The sequence below is a fragment of the Nelumbo nucifera genome, chromosome 3 (assembly GCF_055504915.1).
Source record: "Nelumbo nucifera cultivar China Antique chromosome 3, China Antique-T2T, whole genome shotgun sequence".
Lineage (NCBI taxonomy): Eukaryota > Viridiplantae > Streptophyta > Magnoliopsida > Proteales > Nelumbonaceae > Nelumbo > Nelumbo nucifera.
Genome location: NC_142651.1, coordinates 68,194,052 through 68,218,325, shown reverse-complemented (window position 1 = coordinate 68,218,325; position 24,274 = coordinate 68,194,052). Strand labels below are relative to the sequence as shown.

The window sequence follows — 24,274 nt, the reverse complement described above, 5'->3', positions numbered from 1 at the left end:
GATAGGAACACCAAGATCATTAATGACAGGGGAATCAACATTAAGAGGTTCAGGCATATCATTAGGAACAAGTGTACTTGGTTGATGAGAATGATCTACCTTCGGAGGATCTGATGATGTTGGTTGCATAGTTTCAGGTTCCACGGCTCTTGAACTCTGCTGGCTCTTGTGGCGACGAAGAAAGACATGGAATGGAGGAGGATCAGGAAGATGAGGTAATTGAGTCTGAGCCTGGGTGTGTTTCTCCTCAACCCTACTCTCCCCCGAGGAGAAACCAAGAAGAAAGGTTGACTCTCAAAGAATGATACATTTACGGAGACATAGTACTTGCGTGAGATGGGATCATAGCAACGATAACCCTTTTGAGATAAAGGGTAACCAAGGAAAACACAAGGAATAGCATGAGGTGAAGGAATGGGATATCCATCACATGGACGCCCAAGTCTTGCGGAAGGGACTGGGCGAATTTCAAAAATTTCTCCCATCTTTGCAGGGAATCGAATTCCCTATTTTAGAAAAACATATTTTTCAAGGATCAATCTTGAACCATGAACCAAACCAGATCTGAACCAAAAGGAGTAGGAGGGAGGATGTACCTGATACGGAGAAACAGTATCTCCCAATGGAGGTGTTCACACCCAAGGAAGGATCCAAAGACTACTCCCACTGAAGATGGCGCAGTGTAGGATGGAGTAGAATCAACAATGTTCTTCAAAAGAACTTGACCCTTCGCAAGAATCAACTGGATGGCTTGTGAGTACAACTCCAATCAATCTTTTCCCAAAAGATTGGTATCAAATCTTGATTTCTCCCAAGAACTGGAGATCGAACTGAAGGTAATGGCGGCGGCAGTAAGGAGGCGGCAAGAGAGTATATGCAGGGTGCAGAATTCTCTCTTCTTGTGATTTCAGCTCTGAAGAGAATTGAACATCAATCTATACAAGCTGCCGCCCCCTTCTTTTTTTATAATCTTGAAGGGATCAGCTCCTAATCCCATTAGGAGTTGCTGATCCAAATCATATTTGGATTAGAAGTCCATTTAAGTGATAAGGGAGAACCCTTATCTTATCTGCAGATCAGATCACCATCTCCTAATCTAATTAGGAGGCTTCCAGATCTAAATCTTATTTAGATCTTGGACTCTCTAGGTGGATAGGGTCTAGGCCCAATCCTATTAGCTGATCCATCTCAGAATTCGCCCCCTTTAATTGACTGATCAAATCAGCCCAGTTCGAAATGGGCTTAAGGCCCATTTAAGGTTATGTACTCACTTAGCCTTCCAAACTGTTGTCCAGTTGGGCTTCCTTGTATGGCGTGGGACCCAAACATTGATCTACACATCAACCACATGCGTTCAGCCCAGCCTTTGTTACAAGGCCTAGCCGAATTCACTATAGGAGACAGTGAACCCCTGAGTCCACCATGGGCTCTTAATGGGCCCAACATTTACACTAAATGGTCATTGGGTCAAGCCACCTTATAAAAACCCAAGGACTATGGGCAGATGCAAGATTAGCCCATCAGGTATTATCCTCAATGATCTTACATTTAACCTCTCAGCCCATAATGATCAAACACTGCCCGACAAGGGAGGACCTCTCCCTCGACTGCAAGGAAAAGTGTTGCACTCTCTGCTTACATGGATCCCGGGAATTAAAACTTTTTGCAAATCATTTCGAACCATAACACACACACATATATATATATATATAATATATATATATATATATATATATATAATATATATATATATATATATATATATATATATTATATATATATATATATCTTTATATAAATATATTTTGCAAAACAAAATCTCAACAATTGAAATCGACTGTCGGCAGTCTTGGTTTCCATCAGAGAGAGTGCATCCCCGATCATTACCTTTGTCCGACAAAGGGGCTGATCCTGTCACTATGATCACCCACTCAGATGAATTCTTGCACTGTCCCAACATACCCAGGTTTTGACCCCCGCTAATCCTGTCACTATTAATCCTGTCACTATTAATCCTACATTGCATGTGCTTCGGGTCTCACCCTGGTAGCTGAGACAAGCCACCCCAACAGTTGGTAGCACATCAGTGTCAGCCTTGGCAGGATAAATCTCCCTAGACTTACCCAATGGTTGTGAACATTCTAAATTAACACAAGTCTCATTAAGTGTCCAGTTTAAGGGTATTACACAGAAACACACCACAGGAACATGAATCAAAAGTGTACTTTATTCATTTACAATAAATTCATAATGTACATATTTCTGATTGAAGCTAAGGGCATACAACTGTTTAACATGAGGATCAAGTTTATCACGAGTAGGGGACAAGTTATGAACAAAACAATGACACCCAAAAACATGCATTGGAATGGGGGACAACGGAGATATGGGAAACAAAAGTTGCTATGGGGCCTTATACTCTAGTAACCGAGATGGCATACAGTTGATGATGTATGTAGCACACAGAACAACATCCACCCAAAAGCGTTTCGGAACTTTCATATGGAGTAATAAACCACGAGCTACTTCGAGAATGTGGTGGTTTTTTCTTTCAGCAACACCGTTTTGCTGGGGTGTCCTAGCACAAGAGCTTCGATGAAGAGATCCATACGAAGCAAAGAACTCTGTGAGATCACTATAGAAGTACTCTTTTGCATTGTTCGATTGGAAAATATGAATTTCAGTTTGGAACTGAGTGAAAACCATGCATTGAAAGTCTTTCACAATTTTGGGCACTTCATATTTAGATCGCATAGGGTAAACCCAAGTATATCTAGAGTAGTCATCAATCAAATTAATGAATTACTTATGTCCAACCTCAGTAGGTAGAGTAACAGGGTCCAAACATCAGAATAGACAATATGAAATGGAAATTCAAATATTTTATTTCTTAAAGGAAAAAAAACTTCTAAAATGTTTGCTCAATTGACATGTTTGACACAACTTACTAATTGAAATTCAAGTCATCTTGCCCTTGTTCTCTCCATGGATCAGGTACGACTTGCACTCAGGTAACCTCATTAAATTTTGGGAACATGTTTGGGTTGGGGATTCCTTTTTGAAAGATCAATTTTCAGGCCTTTTTGCTATTTCTACCCTTAAAAATGAACCAATTTCCTTTTTTCTTGTACCTTCTAATTCACCTTCTGGGTTCAGATGGAACTTGAGCTTGAGAAGAGATGTCATGGACACAGAGTTAGCCTATACTTTAGCCTTATTATCCATTCTTGAAGGGGACTTAATTGAGCCATCAAAGACAGATAGTAGAATATGGACACTCTTTTCCTCGGGTTCCTACACTTGTGCCTCTTTTTTTAAAGCCCTTTTACCCTCTCCTCTTGTTGGATTGTCTTTCCCTGTTAAACAAGTTTGGTGTCGACCTATACCTCCAAAGGTTGGGAGTTTTTGTTGGGAAGCCTTTCTAGAAAGAGTTAATACATGAGATCTACTTCAAAGAAAAAGACCCAATAGTTGTTTGTCTCCTCACCGGTGTGTTCTCTGTAAATCTGATGGTGAGTCTGGATTCCATCTACTAATTTCTTGTCAGTTTGTTGAAGTTATTTGAGAATGGTTTACTTCTCTATTTGGGTGTAGGTGGACTCCCTCTTTGAATGTGCAAAGCTTATTTACTTCCATGCCTAATTAGCCAACCAAAAGGGCTAAGATCATGTGGAGGTGTGGTAGGGATTGTTAGACAGTGCATGCCCTTAGCTCCAATCAGCATGATGTACATTATGACATTTATTGTAAATGAATAAACTATATATTTGATTCATGTTATTATGGTGTTTCTATGTAATACCCTTAAACTGGACACATATGAGACTTGTGTTAGTTTAAAATCTTTATAGCCGTTGGATAGGTCTGGGGAGATTTATCCTGCCAAAGCTGACACTGATGTACCACTAAGTTGATTGGGGTGGCTTGTCTCAGCTGCCAGGGTAAGACCTGATGTACATGCAATGTGGGTTTTCTTAAAACCCTGAACCGGACCAAAATTCCAGTATTACCCTGGACCTTGGAGATAGATGAACAAAATTGGAATGTTACACCTGACCCCTAGACTCGATTATGATACTGTACTAGGTGTTGGATTGGGTTGCTTTTGATGTGCCAATCAATGAGATCCTTATAGGGGGTCAAAACCTGGGTATGTTGGAACAACTTGAGAATTCATCCGAGTGGGTGATCATAGTGACAGGATCAGCCCCTTTGTTGGACAAAGTGAATGTGCGACAGAGAAGAAGATTTCGCATAAACAAGTTTTGCGATCTGCGATTTTGAGATATCAATTCTGCAATCTGTGGTTAATTGTTCTTTGCAGGTTTGCAGGATATCCAAGAAAATCACAGTGCAACCCTCTATTTTAGTTTCTTGGTTGATTATCTTGAATTAATTTATTTTCAGATCATTATTCTTGAATTAAACCTTGAACTGGACACCAAAACTTGGGTCGATTTGTACCAGATTTGGTCCAAATTGGTTAGACCGAATTGTTGGTTCGATGGGGTTGGTTTTTCTAACCCTAGTTTGATTTAGGCCAGAGGGTTGACGGCCCACTTCATGTTTTAATTCGGCCCACCTCTATAAAAACCTAACTTTAATATGATAAAACTGAATCAGCCCTGATTTAGCTACATGGGCCGAACTGCTTTTTGTAGTACAACCCATGTACCTAGATAATGTTATATGACAACATTATAGGCTCTGTTGGGTTGTTATTGATTTAATCTAATTAATTAAGGATTTTATAGATATTTTAATTGATTGGATCAATTTGTTTCATGCATGTGATGTATGGATGTGTGATGTGGTATGTACATGGACTATAAGTGTTTGGCCCATGATTATTTCGATAGTGGCTCTTTCACAAACCCTGGCTGAATGCACATCATTGCCATGATGTCCATAAGATCATTGGATGATCTCCCCGTTTGATTGGCCTCACATCAGCTTCCTCCCCAAGAGGAACTGTGCGGAACCCTAGCCGTTTAGGGCCCATTTAAATCTGGCTTTGAGAAAGTTAGTGGGAGCCACTTTGGTTTGACCTAAATAAAACTACGACGTAATATTTTGTTCCCTCCACTGAAATATGAGTGCATGTGATAGGGAGATTCATATAATGAATTCTCTAAAGGCCTTTCATCATTAACATGAATATGAGTCATCCAGTAATGAGGAAATGCACCATAAAATTGGGCTATCCATTTTCTGCTGTATCTGTTGGATTGTTTTATAAGATGATAGGGGCGTCATAGATCGATGTGGGAGGAGCCTATTCTAAAATGGATGACTCTCTCACGGTACTTTGGCGTTCGCGAATATGATGGGTAACTACTCATTGGACATAAAGGTTTAACCTAAAATGACACTGAACCTTGTCTGACAAAGGCCAAAGGGAAAGCTCATGAGATGAGTGGATGTGATCCTTCACAGAAGGTGGTGGGGTTATGCAGTTGAAATAGTTGGCTCCATGCACCCTATGTGGTTTCCCACATTTCCAGAGACATAGTTCGCAGTCTCTGTCATTGAGATAGGTGGAAAATGTCAGAGATGAACAGATGGAAGTGGAACATAAATTAAAAACCATATCTTTGTAGATAACATGAATCAAATCGAGTTGTGGACTAATATTTGCTTTGCCTTTTATCAGAAATGGCAAACGTACAATTCGCCAAACTGTTGGACGACAATAAGCTTAAGGGCCAAATTACGCTGACTGGTATCGTAACCTTATGCTGGTTCTGACATCCGAGAAATTGGACAAGGTTGCTAAGAACCCTGTTTCGGATCGTCCGGGTGATAGGGCTTCTGAGGCCCGCAGGAGGGAATATCAAGAATTGGAAGAGAAAAACTCTCTTTTCTGGTGCTATATCATAGGCTCCTTAGACAATTAGATACATCAACAGTTCGATCAGATCGAAGTGTCCAAGGATATTTTGGATAGTCTAAGGATAATGTATAAGGAGAAGAATCGTTCTACTTGTCAGAAGGTCTTAAACCAGTTTATGACCGCACAAATGACCAAGAACCAGTTAGTTCATGACCATTGTCTTAAAAAATGATGGGGTACATCAATGAACTGGAAGCTCTTGAATCTAGGCTAGATCATGTCACCAAAGTTGATGCCATCCTGAACTTTTTGCTTTTTTCCTTCAATCAGTTCATAATGAATTATAATATGAACAAGCTAATTGTTAACCTTCAGGAACTCAACAATATGTTGCAGAGGATCGAAGAATTGATAAAGAATGATGAGCCCATTGCCATGCTTGTTGAAGGTGGAAAATCGGGCAAGAAGAAGAGAAAGGCAAAGAAGAAAGCTCAGAAGAAAACTAGCAAGCCTAAAAAGTAGAGGAAGGACAAGGCATTAGATGCTTGTCACTTCTGCAAACAGACTGGCCTCTGGAAGAGGAGTCTGAGAATTCATCTGAGTGGGTGATCATAATGACAGGATCAGCCCCTTTGTCGGATAAAGTGAATGATCAGGGATGCACTCTCTCTAATGGAAACCAATGCTGCCGGCAGCCGATTTCAATCATTGAAATTTGCTTTGCAAAATATATTTATATAGAGATATACATATATATTATGGTTTCAAAATGTTTGCAAAAGTTTTTAATTCTCGGGATCCATGTGAGTAGAGAGTGCAGCACTGTACCTTGCAGCCGAGGGAGAGGTCCTCTCTTGTCAGGCAGTGTTTGATCATTATGGGCTGAGAGGTTAACTGTAAGACCATTGAGGGTAATACCTGATGGGCTAATCTTGCATCTGCCCATAGTCCTTGGGTTTTTATAAGGTGGCTTGACCCAAGGACCATTTAGTGTAAATGTTGGGCCCATTAAGAGCCCATGGTGATGGACTCAGGGGTTCACTGTCTCCTATAGTGAATTCGGCTAGGCCTTGTAACAAAGGCTGGGCTGAACGCATGTGGCTAATGTGTAGATCAATGTTTGGGTCCCACGCCATACAAGGACATCCAACTGGGCAACAATTTGGTGGATAAGTGAACACATAGACTTAATGGGCCTAAAACCCAATTTGAACTGGCTTAATTAAATTAATTAAAGAGGTGCGGTTCTGGGATTTAGATCAGCAGATAGGATAAGGGATTGTCCCTATCCACTCAGAGAGTCCAGATCCAAATAAAGATTTAGATATGGAAACTCTTAATTAGATTAGGAGGGCTGATCATTATCTACAAAAAAGATAAGGGATTATCCTTCTCCTGCTATTGCCGCCATTACCAGTTCGATCTCCACCTGTAGGAGCGATCAAGAAGGATATTGCCGCCATTATCCTTCTCCTGCTATCTTATCTGCAGATAAGATAAGGGAGCGTCCTTCATGCCCTCAATCTCCTCGGGAGTCTTGGGAGACATACCCTTGGAGAGAGTGACTCCATGCCTGAAAGGAACATTTCCTTTCTTGGAATTCTCCATGCTGTATCTCTTGACTATCTTGTCAATGAAAGTAGATTGGGATAATGATATTATTCTCTTCGATCTATCTCTATAGAGCCGAATACCTAGTATGTATGAGGCTTTTCCAAGATCTTTCATGGAGAATTGCTGTGAAAGATATACTTTCACAGGTTGGAAGATCTTCTACAGTTAGAAAATCCAAAGGATCATCCTTTACCAACCTTGTGATACGATCTATGTTAATATGGCCAAGTCGGTAATGCCACAGACATGTGGGATTAATTGTATCACGGGTTCTTTTCTTGGGGATATCATTCGACGTAGTTTCGGTTATGTTAGTTTCTAGAGAAGGATGGAGAACATAGAGACCATTCTCAAGTTCTCCATATGCGAGGAATTTGTTATTTCTTTTGATAGTAATCGTATTATTAAAGAGAAAAGAATATCCATCCGCACAGTTTTGAAACAGAAATCAGATTTCTTTTCAAATTCTGTAGATAAAGACAATCTTTTAGTACAATAATTTATTCTCTGAAAATTAACTCTACAGTTCCTATAGCTGTAGCTGCAACACTTACAGAAGTCCCCAAGTAAAGAGTCACCTCTCCGTCACTCAGTCTTCTGCTTGTCCTGAACCCCTGTAGTGAGTTACACGCATGAGTCGAAGCCCCGAGTCAATACACTAGGAAGCAGAAGTTACCAACAAATTGGTTTTTATGACAAAGGATTCGAAATTACATTGTTTCTTGGATTCCAGGTACTGAGGACAGTTCCTCTTCCAGTGGCCGACCTGCTTGTAGAAGTGACAAGCATCCGATGCTTTGTCTTTCCTCTGCCTTTTGGTCTTAGCAGCTTTCTTCTGAGGCTCTCTTTGCCTTCCTCTTCTTCTTGCCCGATTTACCAGCTTCAACAAGCATGGCAATGAGCTCATCCTTCTTGATCAATTCCTCGGCCCTGTGTAACATATTGTTGAGTTCCTGGATGCTAACATTTAGCTTATTCATGTTGTAGAACTGATTGAAGGAAGGAGGCAAAGAATTTAGGATGGCGTCCACCTTAGTGACATGGTCAAGCCCGGATCCAAGAGCCTCAAGTTCATTGATATATCACATCATCTTAAGACAATGGTCATGAACCTGTTGGTTCTTGGACATCTGCACGGTCATGAACTGTTTCAGGACCTTCTGTCGAGTAGAATGATTCTGCTCTTCGTACGTCATCCTCAGACTGTCCAAGATATCCTTGGACAATTCGATCTGATCAAACTGTCGCTATATCAGATTGTCTAAGGATGCAATGATGCAGTGGCGGACAAGAGAGTTTTTCTCTTCCCATTCCTGGTAGTCCCTCTTACGGGCCTCAGAAGCCCTATCACCCGGACATTCCAGAGCAGGATTTTTAGCTACTTTGTCCAATTTTTTTGATGTCAGGACCAGCATAAGGTTTTGGTACCAGTCAACGTTGTTTGGGCCTTTGAGTTTGTTGTCATCCAACAATTTAGCGAATTGTCTGTTTGCCATTTCTGATAAAAAGCAAATATTAGTTCACAACCTTATTTGATTCATGTTATCTACATAGATATGGCTTTTAGTCTATGTTCCATTCCCATTTGTTCATCTCTGAGATTTCCCTCCTATCTCAGTGACAGAGAGTGCGAATTATGTCTCTGGAAATGTGGGAAATGACATTGGGTGCATGGAGCCAACTGTTTCAGCTGCGTAACCCCACCACCTTTCTGTGAAGGATCATATCCACTCATCTTATGAGCTTTCCCTTTGGCCTCTGTCAGACAAGGTTCATTGCCATTTTAGGTTAAACCGTTCTGTCCAGTGAGTGTTCACCCATCATATTCGTGAACGCTAAGGTACCATGAGTCTTCCATTTTAGGATAGGCCCCTCCCACATCGGTCTATGACGCCCCTATCATCTTATGAAACATTCCAACAGATTCAATAGCAAATGGATAGCCCAATTTTATGGTGCGTTTCCTCATTACTGAAGGACCCATCTTCACGCTAATGATGGAAGGCCTTTAGAGAGTTCATCATATGAATCTCCCTATCACATGCATTCATATTTTAGGAGGGAACGAAATTATTATGCCTTAGTTTAATTTAGGTCAAACCAATGTGGCTCCCACTGACTTTCATAAAGCCAGATTTCGATGGGCCCTAAACGGCTAGGGTTTCGCACGGTTCCTCTTGGGGAGGAAGCTGGTGTGGCGCACCACAAAGGGAGATCATCCAATGGTTTTAAGGACACCATGGCAATGATGTGCATTCATCCATGGTGTGTGCAAGAGCCACTATCGTATCAGCATGGGCCAAGTACTTATGGCCCATGAACGTGGCACATCACACATCCATACATCACATGCATGAAAAACAGAATTCATCCAATCAATTAATATTTGTAAAATCTATAATTAAAGCCCTTAATTATCCATAATATTACTGATTAATTTTATCTAGGTATATGGGCTGAATTGCAAAGAGCAGTTTGACCCATATAGCTTTTATGCAGTTAATGGGCTAAAGCAGTTTTAACACATTAAAATTGGGTTTTACAGGTGGGCTGAATTGCATCTTGCAATTAACCATCAACTCTTGGACCCAGGAGTGAAAAATTAGGGCTGAGAACAGTCCCCATCGAACCACAGATTCGGTCCAACCAGTTTGGTCCAACCTGCTTCAAATGGGTCTAGGGTTTGATTTTTAATTCAAGATTAAGATTTGAAATTAAATTACTGATAAAAGACATTTAAGAATCATTACAAGGGCTGTTCGTAGATCTGCTACTCTGCAAAACAGAGGTTAGTTCGTAGTTTGCAATTTCTCAAACTGCAAATCGCAGATAGCCAAACCCTAATCTGCAAAACTCCTTCCTTTTGCGTGATCTGCTTCGAATTTGAATGAAATAAATAGGAAACCCTAATTTTCAATTAATATTACATAAAAAAGAATTCCTATACATTATGTCTAAAAATTAAAAAAAGTTAATTACAGACAAGAATGAACAGAACAGTAGGTGCGCAATTTTCTTGCGCCAATCAAAACTTCGATCTCCACCGTATGAACAACCCATAAATCAAGATAAATATAAAGAATAATTCTAAATATAAATCTGATTTAAAAAGATTTAATTTCAGATCAATAGCCCTTAATCTGGGAACCGATTTCCCAAAAAATCAACAATCTGTGCAAATCGGGTAGAATGCCTTCTGCCCATTTGCGCAGTTTAAGATCTGGCCAATTTCGGTTCAAGATTTGAACCTGGCTTTGATACCATTGAAAGGGATGAGAGATCCATCATATGGATGGCCGAACCCTGCAGGTAGGTTGGACGGAATTTCAAAAATTTCTCTCCCCACATTCGTTATTTTAGAAAACAGCATTTTCAAGGATCAATCTTGAACCTAAAGCAGAACAGATCTGAAACCAAAAGGTATGAGAGGTATATACCTGATACGGAGTAGTAGTAACCCCCAACGAAGGTGTTCACGCCCAAGGAGAATACTAAAAACTGCTCCCACTAAAGATGACACAGCGTAGGGTGGAGCAGAATCAGTAGGGTGGTTCTTCAGCAAGAACCAAATTCTTCAGCAAGAACTTGATGGAGGGCAGGTGAGCACGACTTTTGATTATCTTTTCTCTAAAAGATAATACCAATAGCTCTTCTTGATCGCTCCTACAGGTGGAGATCGAACTGGTAATGGCAGCAATAGCAGGAGAAGGCAAGAGCAGAAGATGGCGTCAGTCCAACTGTATGCTGTCTTCTCTTTTGAATCAGTAAGACTGAAGGATGAACTGGAGGTTTGCCCTGCTCCTCTATTTATAGCCTTAAAGAGAGCATCTCTTAATTCCATTAGGAGTTTCCTAATCCAAATCTTGTATTTGGATCTGGACTCTCTTTAATAGATAAGGATAATCCCTTATCTTATCTATAGATAAAGATCAACCCTCCTAATCTAATCACCCACTCAGATGAATTCTTGGACTGTCCCAACATACCCAGGTTTTGACCCCCTCTAAGGATCTCACTGATTGGCATATCAAAGATAACCCAATCCGACACCTAGTGCAGTATCATAATCGAGTCTAGGGGTCAGGTGTAACATTCCAGTTTTGCCCATCTATCTCCAAGGTCCAGGGCAATACTGGAATTCTGGTCCGGTTCATGGTTTCAAGAAAACCCACACTGCATCTAACTCAGGTCTCACCCTGGCAGCTGAGACAAGCTACCCCAACCAATTTGGCGGCACATCAGTGTCAGCATTGGCAGGATAAATCTCCCCATATCTATCCAACGACTGTGAAGATTCTAAACTAACATGAGTCTCATATGTGTCCAGTTTAAGGGTATTGCACAGAAACACACCATAATAGCATGAATCAAATATGTACTTTATTCATTTACATTAAATGTCATAATGTACATCATTCTGATTGGAGTTAAGGGCATACACTATCTAACATGAATAAAGTACATATTTGATTCATGCTATTATGATCCATCTGCAAGCCTCACTTTATCCCTTCCTAACAAAAGGCTATAAATCTGAAACAAGTTTGGCTTTCCGGTCATGTGGTTAGAGGCCCCTGAGTCAATGATCCAAGGGGAGTCAGTGGTAGTGGTGACATGGAATGCAGAAGCCGCATTACCTGATGTAGATGCAAATGAATTCTCGGACTGTCACAACATATCCAGGTTTTGACCCACTCTAAAGATCTCACTGATTGGCATATCAAAGGCAGCCCAATCCGACACCTAGTGCAATATCATAATCGAGTCTAGGGGTCAGGTGTAACATTCCAGTTTTGCCCATTTATCTCCAAGGTCCAGGGCAATACTGAAATTTTGGTCCGGTTCAAGGTTTCAAGAAAACCCACACTGTATGTATCTCAGGTCTTACCCTGGCAGCTGAGACAAGCTACCCCAACCAACTTGGCGGCACATCAGTGTCAGCCTTGGCAGGATAAATCTCCCCAGATCTATCCAACAACTGTGAAGATTCTAAACTAACACGAGTCTCATATGTGTCTAGTTTAAGGGTATTACACTGAAATACACCATAATAACATGAATCAAATATGTACTTTATTCATTTACATTAATTGTCATAATGTACATCATTCTGATTGGAGTTAAGGGCATACACTGTCTAACATGATCCATCTGCAAGCCTCACTTTATCCTTTCCTGACAAAAGGCTATAAGTCTGAAACAAGTTTGGCTTACCGGTCATGTGGTTAGAGGCCCTTGAGTCAATGATCCAAGGGGAGTCAGTGGTAGTGGTGACATGGAATGCAGAAGTCGCATTACCTGATGTAGACGCAAATGAAGCAGGAGTACCAGTGACTGAACTATCCATCTGTCGCAAAGCCCTACCATATGACTCCAAATGATCTTTGAAGGAATTCATGATATCTTCCTTGGGGTCAAAACCAGTAAAGTGGTCTTGAGTAATACCAACAGACTGAGTATCTTGGGTTGCCACATGTGTTGCATTATGTGTTGTATTCAACTTCTAACGTTGTACTCTACCCCGTTCTTGGTTCTTCATTGCCCACTTGGGCTTTCCGTGAATCTCCCAACATGTCTCATGTGTATGTCTCGAGCGCCGACATTGGGTACAAAACAACTTGTCTTTATCATTAGCCTTCTTGGAGTCACTTTTCTTTCCCATATTGTTACTACCTATTGTAGCCAATGCTACCTGTTGCTCCCCATCTGTCGCAAAGCCCTACCATATGACTCCAAATGATCTTTGAAGAAATTCATGATATCTTCCTTAGGGTCAAAACCAGTAAAGTGGTCCTGAGTAATACCAGCAGACTGAGTATCTTGGGTTGCCACATGTGCTGCATTATGTGTTGTATTCAACTTCTAATGTTGTACTCTACCCTGTTCTTGGTTCTTCATTGCCCACTTGGGCTTTCCGTGAATCTCCCAACATGTCTCACGTGTATGTCTCAAGCACCGACATTGGGTACAAAACAACTTGTCTTTATCATTAGCCTTCTTGGAGTCACTTTTCTTTCCCATATTGTTACTACCTATTGTAGCCAATGCTACCTGTTGCTCCCCCTCAGTTGTAACCATTACACTCCGCCATTTTCCTCAGATTGAACGAGGGCATACACCTCTTGAACCGAAGGCAACTCTTTACTTCCTAAGATCTGAACTCTCAAGGGTTCATAAGTAGGGTTTAGACCCAACAAGACGCAAAAACCCGCTGTTGAGAAACCAGTTTCTTATAGGCCTTAGCATCATCATCATGTTTCCATTCTATAGCCTGATAGTGATCCAATTCTTTCCACACTGAAGTAAGGGCTGAATAATAGGCAGACAAACTACGATTCCCCTATTTACAGGTCGAGGATTCAGCTTGCAACTGGTAAATCTTGGCATAATGCCTTTGCTCAGAAAAGGTGGTTTTGGCCTGTTCCCAAATCTCACTAGCGGTGTCTGCCCAGATAAAGTTCTTCTTCACATCAAGTTCCATGGCTACAAGGAGCCAAGACATCACCATACTGTTTTCTTGGTACCACCTATCATGTTCAGCTGTCTCACTCTTGGGTTCTTTTACTCTTCCATTTATGTAACCAATTTTTCCCCTTGCTGTTACATAAAGTTTTACACTTTTAGCCCACTCCAGGTAGTTTAGACCATTTAAAGGGGTAATGGGCATGGGAAACATCATGTTTTCACCTCCCATACCAGTTGTGGTACGGGTTGGTGTAACCCCCGAAGAAGCTAAATCATAGTTTGCCATTGAGGGAGAGAGTCTACACTACAAGAACCAAAATCACAAGTGTACCAGACCAAATCCCACACAACTACACAACAGCCACAATCAGAATACTAAACCCCCAAGAAATTTACTTCTGGAATAAGAGGAAAAAAAAAAGCTGTTGAAATCAACCCAATAATGGTTCGGCCATTAAAACAACTTAGTAATCAGTCCAGCAACCAGCCATTAGAATAGTATACTAGCAGTTCGACTACAGTACATGCTTACTAACAGTCCAGCATCTAAACGAAGGTGTAAAACAAAAAAATAAAGCCTTCACACCATTGGCCACAGAAAAAACACAAGAACACATACCCTGTCTAGCACCTGTATGAAGGTGCAAACCCAAAAATTAATTTTCACAGCACCGAACAAAGAGAAGGGAGTCTTTATTGCATCACCCTTCTTCTGCTAGGGTTTCCTTGGTGTTATGATCAAGGAAGAACCCAAAGGAAGTAGCCGCAAGTGGCTTGACCAGTTCGGTTAGGTTTCTCTGTCTTCCATGTCCAAGAAATCAAAGAAAAAAAAAGGAACTGAGAATAGCCCAGAATGCTAGGTTCAGATGAGAGAAACAGTTTTTTCTTTTTATAGCCCAGAATGATGCTTTGATACCATGTAATCATTCATGGCGAGAGAGAGAGACGAGAGAGAGAGAGAGCAGAGAAGAGAGAAGAGAGGAGAAGAGGAAGATACGAGTGAGAGTCTCAAAACTATATCTGGCGGCAGCCAGTTTGTTTATTTAGATTAACTTAATATAAAGGAATGAGAAATTACAAGTATGCCCCTGGTGGCACTCCCTAGTAACAAGCTAATAAAAAAGAAAGAAACTAACTGGCTGACAGCATCTTAAGCTGACAGCACACTAACAGCAACTGTAAAATAACAATTAAATAATCCTCACAACAAGGGTGACTAAAATAAAAGGGAAAAAGACCCATGTGCCCCTGCTGTAAATAAAGTACAATAACAGCAAATAAAAAAGACTTTAAACCTACCAAACGGACCCTAACGAGATAGATAATAATAAACAAGAAATAAAATAAACTATTTCAACAGAACCAATGTGCATGAAGAAGTATTGGGGGACATGGAACGTTACTTGGGATGTGAAAAAGGAAATTGGCCGATCAAGTACTTAGGGTTACCACTTCATGACAACCCCAACTCTTTGAGTTTTTGGAATCCAGGGGTAGAAAAGTGTGGTGGTTGGAACCAATGTCTTAAGCTCCTTTTTCTTGCAAAGAAATTTAAAAATGATACTTACTAGCGACTACTAATCAATTGTTTATATGAAATTATTAGTTGCTCATTTGTATTACAGTTATTTTATTATCTCTTGTATTATTGTGCTTAGTTGATGCCATTGTCAGTGGTTCGCAATGTTCTCCTTGTCTGTTACAGTGAGCTTGGGGGGGGGGGGGGTTGTTCATAGTGACTTCTGATCTGCCACTTCTAACTCATTAGCCACATTCAGCTTCTGAGGGTTATCTGAATCAGAATGGGAAGTACCTCTAGAAATCATGCTGCCAGCCTGCCACCCCTCCACATGTGTGCAGTTCATCTAGTCTCCTTTCGGCTTTTGGCTGTAGGTAAAATGAAAGAGAATGAATTCCTGGAAGTTGCTATTTTACAGTGTCTGGTTTCATCTAAAATGGCCATGGATAACAGAACTTTTCCAACAAGTGAGTAGGTGTAGAAACTAGGACCATGGTGCGGTGGTCCTATTGTTTTCCAAGTTAAATCAAACATCAGGAAAGTTGATAAAATAATTCGCTTTGCCACTGAATATCATTTTGAAGGAAACCATTTGTTTTCCTCTGTATTACATGTGGCCAAATGCAGCCTAAGTTGAATATGGATGTGGTTAGAAGGGTCTGTTATAATCATTAGTTCAACTGTTCTTTTCATTGCTAGCCGAAGACAGATCCTGTCAGAGGGTCCTTTAATCTCTACAACCTTTGCAGTCAGGTGGAACAAGGTTGAACCAACTCTTGACTTCGTATCTAGTCATCAATTGGGTCACTTTTGACTTCATAGTTAGGTGTATCTACGGTTGTGGCTTGCTGAAGTAATCAAATAACACAAATCTTGTAGTTAATTGTATTATCCATTGGGTTCTATTTGCAAATTTTTCCTTTCATAAACCATTAAGGCTCAGTTCGGGAAGTTTTAACTACGTTGTGCTGGATTATCAACCGAGAATTGGATCTGTTGTAAGGAAAAATAACACAATTTTCCTTTCCACTAAATATAATTACGTTGTGCTGATCGTTGAAGTTTTAATTTTTTTTGTCTGCCATTAGGGAAGAGTTTGAGACAGTCCAAACTTTTGCTTCTGGATTATCAACCGAGAATTGGATCTGTTGTAAGATTGAAATGGTAAACCGGCAGGCTGCTCCAGTTATCGTTCTTTTGTTCAAGAAGTAAAGCTCCATTCATTTATTTGTTTACCTTTTTAGTCCAAGGTCTATAACTAGATTCATGTATAAAGAATCGCAATGCAAGTTTTACTATCGTCTATTTTGGCTATTACAAGTTCTGTTTCAGTTTTACTATCGAAATTGTTGTCTTAGTGGAAGTACTTCACTGCTGGGACCTATATTAATTTTTTGGATGCTAAGGGCTTGGGTAGCCAAAGCCTGACCCAACCCAACTTGAGCTCACTCCAATTCAAGTCTTACCGAACAAAATGCATACATACATGCATTATATATTTGTATAAGAATATCTTTTTCAAATTATATATACATGTACATAGGAGCAACCATTTTCAGCCCACCCTAGCTAAAAAATTCTGGGATTGTTTAAGCTTGGTCACAGGCTCACTCAAGATGGGCCCAAACCTAAGCTATCCCTTATCACAAGTGCAAAGCCCGACCGGGTGCAGGAAAATTACATTTATAAATAGAATTTGTGAATATTTTGAATTTATTGATTTTACTGTAATGTTGGGCCATAAAGCCCAAGATGTTTAAATAAAATTATATCAATGCATTCTTAAACCTGTTGATCATACCTAACTCGAGCCCAAGCCCAGACCTATCTCAAAATTCGGTTGGTTTAAGCTAGTTCAATTTGGGCCTACATTAAACCTAAATTTGAGGTTTGAACCTTTAGGATTGGGCCTTGATTTACTTTCAAGTGACCCATATTTTGTATAAGATTCCCCTGATACACACACACAGGACATCTGTTGCCAAAACATACACAATAGAATTTATCACCAATGAGGAATTAATACATCAATATTCTATGCATATGGGACTCACACCTTGTGTATGATACATCTATTACTATATTATATAGCGATTAAGTTCACAAGAACAACTCTCTCTCCCATTCCCCCTTCTCTCATTTGTCATTAAACCTCTCTTCTTTCTCCCTTACCCTTTTCTAGTGGCGTGAGACCCAAACATTGATCTACCCATTCTTTGTTATAAGGTCTGGCTGAATTCATTGTATGAGACAATGAATTCCTGAGTCCACCATGGGCTCTTAATGGGCCTAACATTTACATTAAATGGTCTTTGGGTCCAATCACCTTATGAAAACCCAAGGACTGTGGGGAGATGCAAGACTAGTCCATCAGGTATTACCCTCAATGGTCTTATACTTAACCTCTCAGTCCATAATGATCAAACACTACCCGACAAGAGATGGCCTCTCCCCTTCGGCTGCAAGAAACAGTGCTGCACTCTTTACTCACATGGATCTTGGGAATTAAAACATTTTTGCAAACATTTTGAAACCATAATATATATAATTATATCTTATATAAATATATTTTGCAAAACAAATTTCAACAGTTGAAATCAATTGCCGACAGTTTAGGTTTCCATTAGAGAGTGCATTCCCCGATCATTCACTTTGTTTGACAAAGGGGATGATCCTGTCACTATGATCACCCACTTAGATGAATTATTGGACTGTCCCAACATACCTAGGTTTTGAGCCCCTCTAAGGATCTCGCTGATTGGCATATCAAAGACAGTCCAATACAAAACCTACTACAATACCATAATTGAGTCTAGGGGTCAGGTGTAACATTCCAATTTTGCCCATCTATCTTCATGGTCTAGGGCAATACTAGAATTTTGGTTCGGTTCAGGGTTTCAAGAAAACCCACACTACATGTACCTTAGGTCTCACCCTAGCAGGTGTGACAAGCGACCCCAACTAACTTGGCGGTACATCAGTGTCAGGCTTGGCAGGATAAATCTCCCCAAATCTATCCAACGGTTGTGAAGATTCTAAACTACTACGAGTCTCATAAATGTCCTGTTTAAGGGTATTGCACAGAAACAAACCATAATAACATGAATCAAATATGTACTTTATTCATTTACATTAAATGTCATAATGTACATCATTCTGATTTGAGCTAAGGGCATACACTGTCTAATAACTCCCACTTGCACTTAGGTCCAATTGGGTACAAGCTAGATCCCATACTTTTCACGTGTTTTTCAAACACTTTCTGTGTGAGTGGCTTAGTTAATGGGTCTGCTACATTCTCCGTTGACGCTACTTTCTGAATCAGAACATCCCCTCTACCAATTATCTCCTACAATACATGGTACTTCCTCTCGATGTGCTTCGACTTCGAGTGAGCTCGTGGCTCTTTAGCCTGAACTATATCTCAATTGTTGTCACACAACATTGGAATGAGTGATGTGCTGGACGGAATAACTCCTAATTCCTGAATGAACTTCTTCATTTAGACGATTTCTTTAGCAGTTTCACTTGCGGAAGTGTATTCGACTTCGGTTGTGGAATCTACGGTGGGACCTTGTTTTCTGCTTTTCCAGCTAATTACATAGGCCCCCATCGTAAAGATGTACCAAGATGTAAATTCTCTATCATCTGGATCTGACTGAAAATCGACATTAGTATACCCTTGGATCTGTAGTGAACTACCATCGAATACCAAACAAAACTCTTATGTTCTTCGAAGGTATTTTAGTATGTTTTTCATAGCTGTCTAGTATTCCTGTCCTAAGTTAGAATGATATCTACTTACCGCACTCACTACCTAAGCAATGCAAGGATGAGTGCACAGCATGACATACATGATGCTCCCTACGGTTGAGGCATAGGGAATCTCCTTCATGCCCTCAATCTCTTCGGGAGTCTTGGGAGACATACCCTTGGAGAGAGTGACTCCGTACCTGAATGGAACATTTCCTATCTTAGAGTTCTCCATACTGTATCTCTTGACAATTTTGTCAATGTAAGTAGATTGGGATAATATTATTATCATTTTCGATCTATCTCTATAGAGTCGAAGTCCCAAGATATATGTAACTTCTCTAAGATCTTTCATGGAGAATTGCTATGAAAGCCACACTTTCACCATAGTTAACATTCCTACATCATTCCCAATGAGTAAAATGTCATATACATATAGAACCAGGAATGTAACCTTATTCCCACTGGTTTTCTTATAAATACAGGGCTTATCCAGATTTTGCTCAAAGTCAAACTATTTAACGATAGAGTCAAACCGAATGTTTCAACTCCTAGAAGTCTGTTTCAGTCCATATATGAATCGGTTAAGTTTGCATACCATGTGTTCCTGACCTGCAGCAATGAATCATTGCGGTTGCTACATTTAGATATCTTTAGTAAGATTTTCATTCAAGAACGCGGTTTTGACATCCATTTGCCAAATCATGTAGTTATGGTATGTTGCTATAGGTAGCAAGATCCTAATAGACTTTAGCATATCCACCAGCGAAAAGGTTTTCTCATAGTCGATTCCCTCTTTTTGAATGTACCATTTCGCCACAAGACGAGTTTTATAGGTATCAATGTTACCATCTAGTCCATTCTTCCTCTTGTAAATCCACTTGTAACCAATTGCTTTCACCTAGAGGGTGGGTCCACAAGAGTTCATACATTGTTGGTCTCTATCGAGTCCATCTCGACTTTCATCTACCCACTTCAGGGAATCTATGTCCAACATAGCTTCCGCATAAGTCGTGGGATCCTTCTCACTTGTCGTGGCTTCCACAAAATAACTTTCTTGGTCATAGCCGTAATGAGCTGGAGGCCTGGATTAGACAGTTTTGTATGCCCTTAGCTTCAATCAGTTTTGATGTACTTTTGACATTTAGTGTAACTGAATAAAGTGCATGTTTGATTCATGCTGTGTGGTACGTTTCTGTGTAAGACCCTTAAACTGGACACTTAATGAGACTCGTGTTAGTTTAGAATGTTCACAGCTGTTGGATAAGTCTGGGGAGGTTTATCCTGCCAAGGCTGACACTACTATGCTGCCAAGTGTTGGGGCGGCCTGTCTCAGCTGCTAGGGTGAGACCCAAAGCACATGCAATGTAGGATTACTTGAATCTTTGAACCAGACCAGATTTCCAGTATTGCCCTGGACCTTGGTGATTGATGGGCAAAACTGAAAAGTTACACCTGACCCCTAGACTCGATTATGATACTGCACTAGGTGTCGGATTGGGCTGTCTTTGATATGCCAATCAATGAGATCCTTAGCGGGGGTCAAAACCTAGGTATGTTGGGACAGTCTAAGAATTCATCTAAGTGGGTGATCATAGTGACAGGATCAACCCCTTTTGTCGGACAAAGGTAATGATCGGGGATGCACTCTCTCTGATGGAAACCAAACTGCCGACAGTTGATTTCAATCGTTGGAATTTTGTTTTGGAAAATTTATATATAAGATATATAGATATATACGGTTTCAAAATGTTTGCAAATGGTTTTAATTCTCGGGATCCATGTGAGCAGAGAGTGCAACACTGTTCCTTGCAGCCGAGGGAGAGGTCTTCTCTTGTCGGGCAGTGTTTGATCATTATGGGCTGAGAGGTTGAGTGTAAGGCCATTTAGGGTTACACCTGATGGGCTAATCTTGCATCTGCCCACAGTCCCGAGGTTTTTATAAGATGGTTTGGCCCAAGGATCACTTAGTGTAAGTGTTGGGCCCATAGAGTCCATGTGATGGGCTCAAGGGGTTCACTGGGCTTTCCAGTGAATTCGGCTAGGCCTTTTAACAAAGGCTGGGCCGAGCCCATGTGGCTGATGTGTAGATCAATGTATGAGTCCCACGCCATACAAAGAAGCCCAATTGGGCAGTAGTTTGGAAGCCTGTTGAACACTTAATACCTATTGGGCCTAAAGCCCATTTCGAACTGGCTGATTTAATCACCCACTTAAAGGGGCGGATTTGGGATTAGGGCAAGCCAAACGATTGGGTCTTGACCCTATCCACTTTTGGAGACCAAATTCAAATAAAGATTTGAATATGGTAACCTCCTAATAAGATCAGGAGTGGGCTGACCTAATTTGCAGATAAGATTAAGATAATTCCCTATCCAAATACATATTTGGATTGGGATAACTCCTAATAGGATTAAGAGGTTTCTTGATCACTAAGAAAGAGGAGAAACCCTAATCTTGAATTTCCAGAATTTGAACCAAGGGTTTTGAGCAGAAAAATTCTCCTGCGATTTGAGATATGATCTCAGAGTTATCCTCCAGCCGCCGCCACCATTCACTGCCTAGTTCGATCTATCTGAGAGGGAAAGATCAAGGTGTTCTTGATATCAGTCTTTGCTGAAAGGCTGATTGTGTGCGGTGCTCTTCACTTCCATCGAATTCTTGTGAAGAATTTGGTTCATAGGACGAACACTACTAGTTCTGCTCCAGTATCACTGCGTCATCTTCAGTGGGAGCAGATCTTGGGAGTATTCTTTGGGCGTGAACACCGACGTTGGGAGATACCGACTCTCCATATCAAGTATAACCCTTCCCTTTCTCTTTGGTTCAGATCTGGTTCGGTTTTGGTTCGATTAGATGTTTAAATATTGTATTCTAAAATCAGGGAATATGATTCCTAGTTGGAAGGGAGAAGAGAAATTTTTTTGAAATTCGCCCACCCTATTCCGCTGCATTGTTGGCGTCCATATGATGGATCTCTCCCTCCTTTTAGCAAGAGAGGTCTTGCTATTTTATTTGGAAACTAACCCATGTTCTCTTTCCTTAACTCTCTCTCTCTCTCTCTCTCTCATTTCCTCTTCCCATTCTAAAGTATAAAAGATAACTAATTGTTGTTGGCTCGCTAATTTCTCTCCATTACGTTTTCATGCTACACTAATTTCATTGTTTCCTAATTAGGTTTTATTTGCTTTCATTATTTTGGAATGAGAGGATTCTTTTGCATTCAATATTTAGCAGAAATAAAGTTTCTGTCCAAGTTTTTCCTCTCAGTTCAAGCTTCTTTTCACATTCATGGTTGTTCATTCATTGTCAAACTAGGTAAGCATTTTCACGTTCCTTCAACTTTTTTCTCTTATTGCAAGAGAACATGCCAAGGAATGACGATTCTCTACAGGAGAAAGGCTTTTATCCACCGGACCAAATCTCAACACCTCCCTTCGTTCAACAATTGTGGAATGTGGGAATGCCCAGATTTCTTCCCAGTCTCTGTTAACAGCAAAAATAATATATGGTCTCTATACTCCAGTCATTAATCTGAGTGTTAAGCATATTCTTAAGGTGAGTTCGGATGATATCAAACAGAAGTATTACACAGTCCTGGTTTTGTTGACAATGATTTTGCCCTGAGATACGGCTATAGAAATGTTTACACTTTAAAAACATTTTTCAATGACTTGAACAGGAGGATATTGTGGGGTTGGATAAATGAATCTGCCAATGTAGTGGATTATGCCAATAAAGGATAGTTTGGACTTTAGGCAATTAATCAAAACCAAACCAATCCGATCATGAACATCTCTGTTTCTTCATCTCTTGGACACAAATATCAATTAGATAACCTCCAAAAGGCCAACAACACCTTCTAATATTGCATCTAATATCCAAATTAATGCTTACTAATTTGTTGCTTACTTTCCACTAATGCTTTTCTATTTAGAAAGTGGCTTAGCATTTCACTTGGTTCTACATCTTTCCCATGTTGATGGCCTTTGGATGAAGTTGGGCAATTTAATCAGCAGAAAGAGAAGACGAATATATAAAATTTTATGGTTTCCATTTTACAAGCATTTCCAAGATATCTTTGGCTTGACACAAATGAGAAACATTCAATGCAGTGCCCAATAGTCGAGATTGCACAACTACATGGGGACCAAGTTAATTTGGCCAGCAATAAAGAGATTAAGAAAGCATCAGTACTCAAAATTTCAGGAATAACAGCCTCGCAATACAAGTTTCTTTCGCAATCTGTATGCAAAACAAAGCAGGATTTCATGACCCACCATCAATTAATTTCGCATCGTAGAGATCTTTGCATCAAAGTTGAAGGATATGTATATATAATTAGTTAATTTGTCATTGTAAACAGTTAATTTGTCTGGTGTTGAAGTTTCATTTGAACTTTTAATTTTCAAAGCTAGAAAATTAAAAGCGAAGGTGATGGACCCGAGTTGGGTTAACCCATAATTGCTCATGCTTTATAGCATAGAAGGTGCTTAAGTTAAAGGTGGTGTAGGGGGCATTTGGTTTGTTGGATCTGGTGTCAAAGGACATTAAAGCGCAAACAATTCTTCTAGGTATATTCAAAGCGTTCGCAAGAGGTATGTGGTCCTCATGTGTAGTGACCACTGATGCCAAATTAAGTTGGTTTTCAAGAATTTTAGATTTGTTTTTGATAAAACCACAAATTTTGGATTTTGTTAGCGCAAATTCTTGACCTATCAACCACTTTGGCGTGTACAATGTTGTTTAATTAAATTCATAATCTAGCTTAAATAAATTAATTTAACTTAATTAAATCAGTTAATTGAAAGGAGAATGAATTAAAAGCAATTTAATTAATCTCATTTAACTTAAATTACTTAACTAATTAATATATTAACTTAACTAAATAAAAATAACTAAATTAAATTATAAAATTAGTTAACAAAAATTAACATAGATAAATATGGTTGGGTGCACTTAGGCCAATGTGATCCATAAATAATAAAAAATAATAATTACTAAAAATACTTGTAAACATTAAAAAAAATAAACATCATAAATAACTAAAAAACAATACGAAGTTGAAATGTATTATTTTCTCATAGAGC

The 24,274-nt window shown here is 39.8% G+C and overlaps 1 protein-coding gene across 4 annotated transcripts in view; it reads left to right on the top strand.

The window, feature by feature from the left end:
* LOC104589231 (S-adenosyl-L-methionine-dependent methyltransferases superfamily protein) overlaps positions 1 to 23,484 on the top strand; it is a 58,116-nt gene extending 34,632 nt beyond the window's left edge. For 2 of the 4 annotated variants that reach the window (XM_010247477.3, XM_010247476.3), the window contains exon 6: positions 16,520 to 16,815. In XM_010247477.3, the coding sequence (XP_010245779.1) occupies positions 16,520 to 16,643 (124 nt within the window). In that variant the 3' untranslated portion in view covers positions 16,644 to 16,815. Of the gene's footprint in view, positions 1 to 16,519; positions 16,816 to 23,299 lie in introns of those variants that run through there. The other 2 variants (XM_088901919.1, XM_010247479.3) reach the window with 2 other exon arrangements.
* The last annotated feature ends 790 nt before the right edge of the window (positions 23,485 to 24,274 follow it).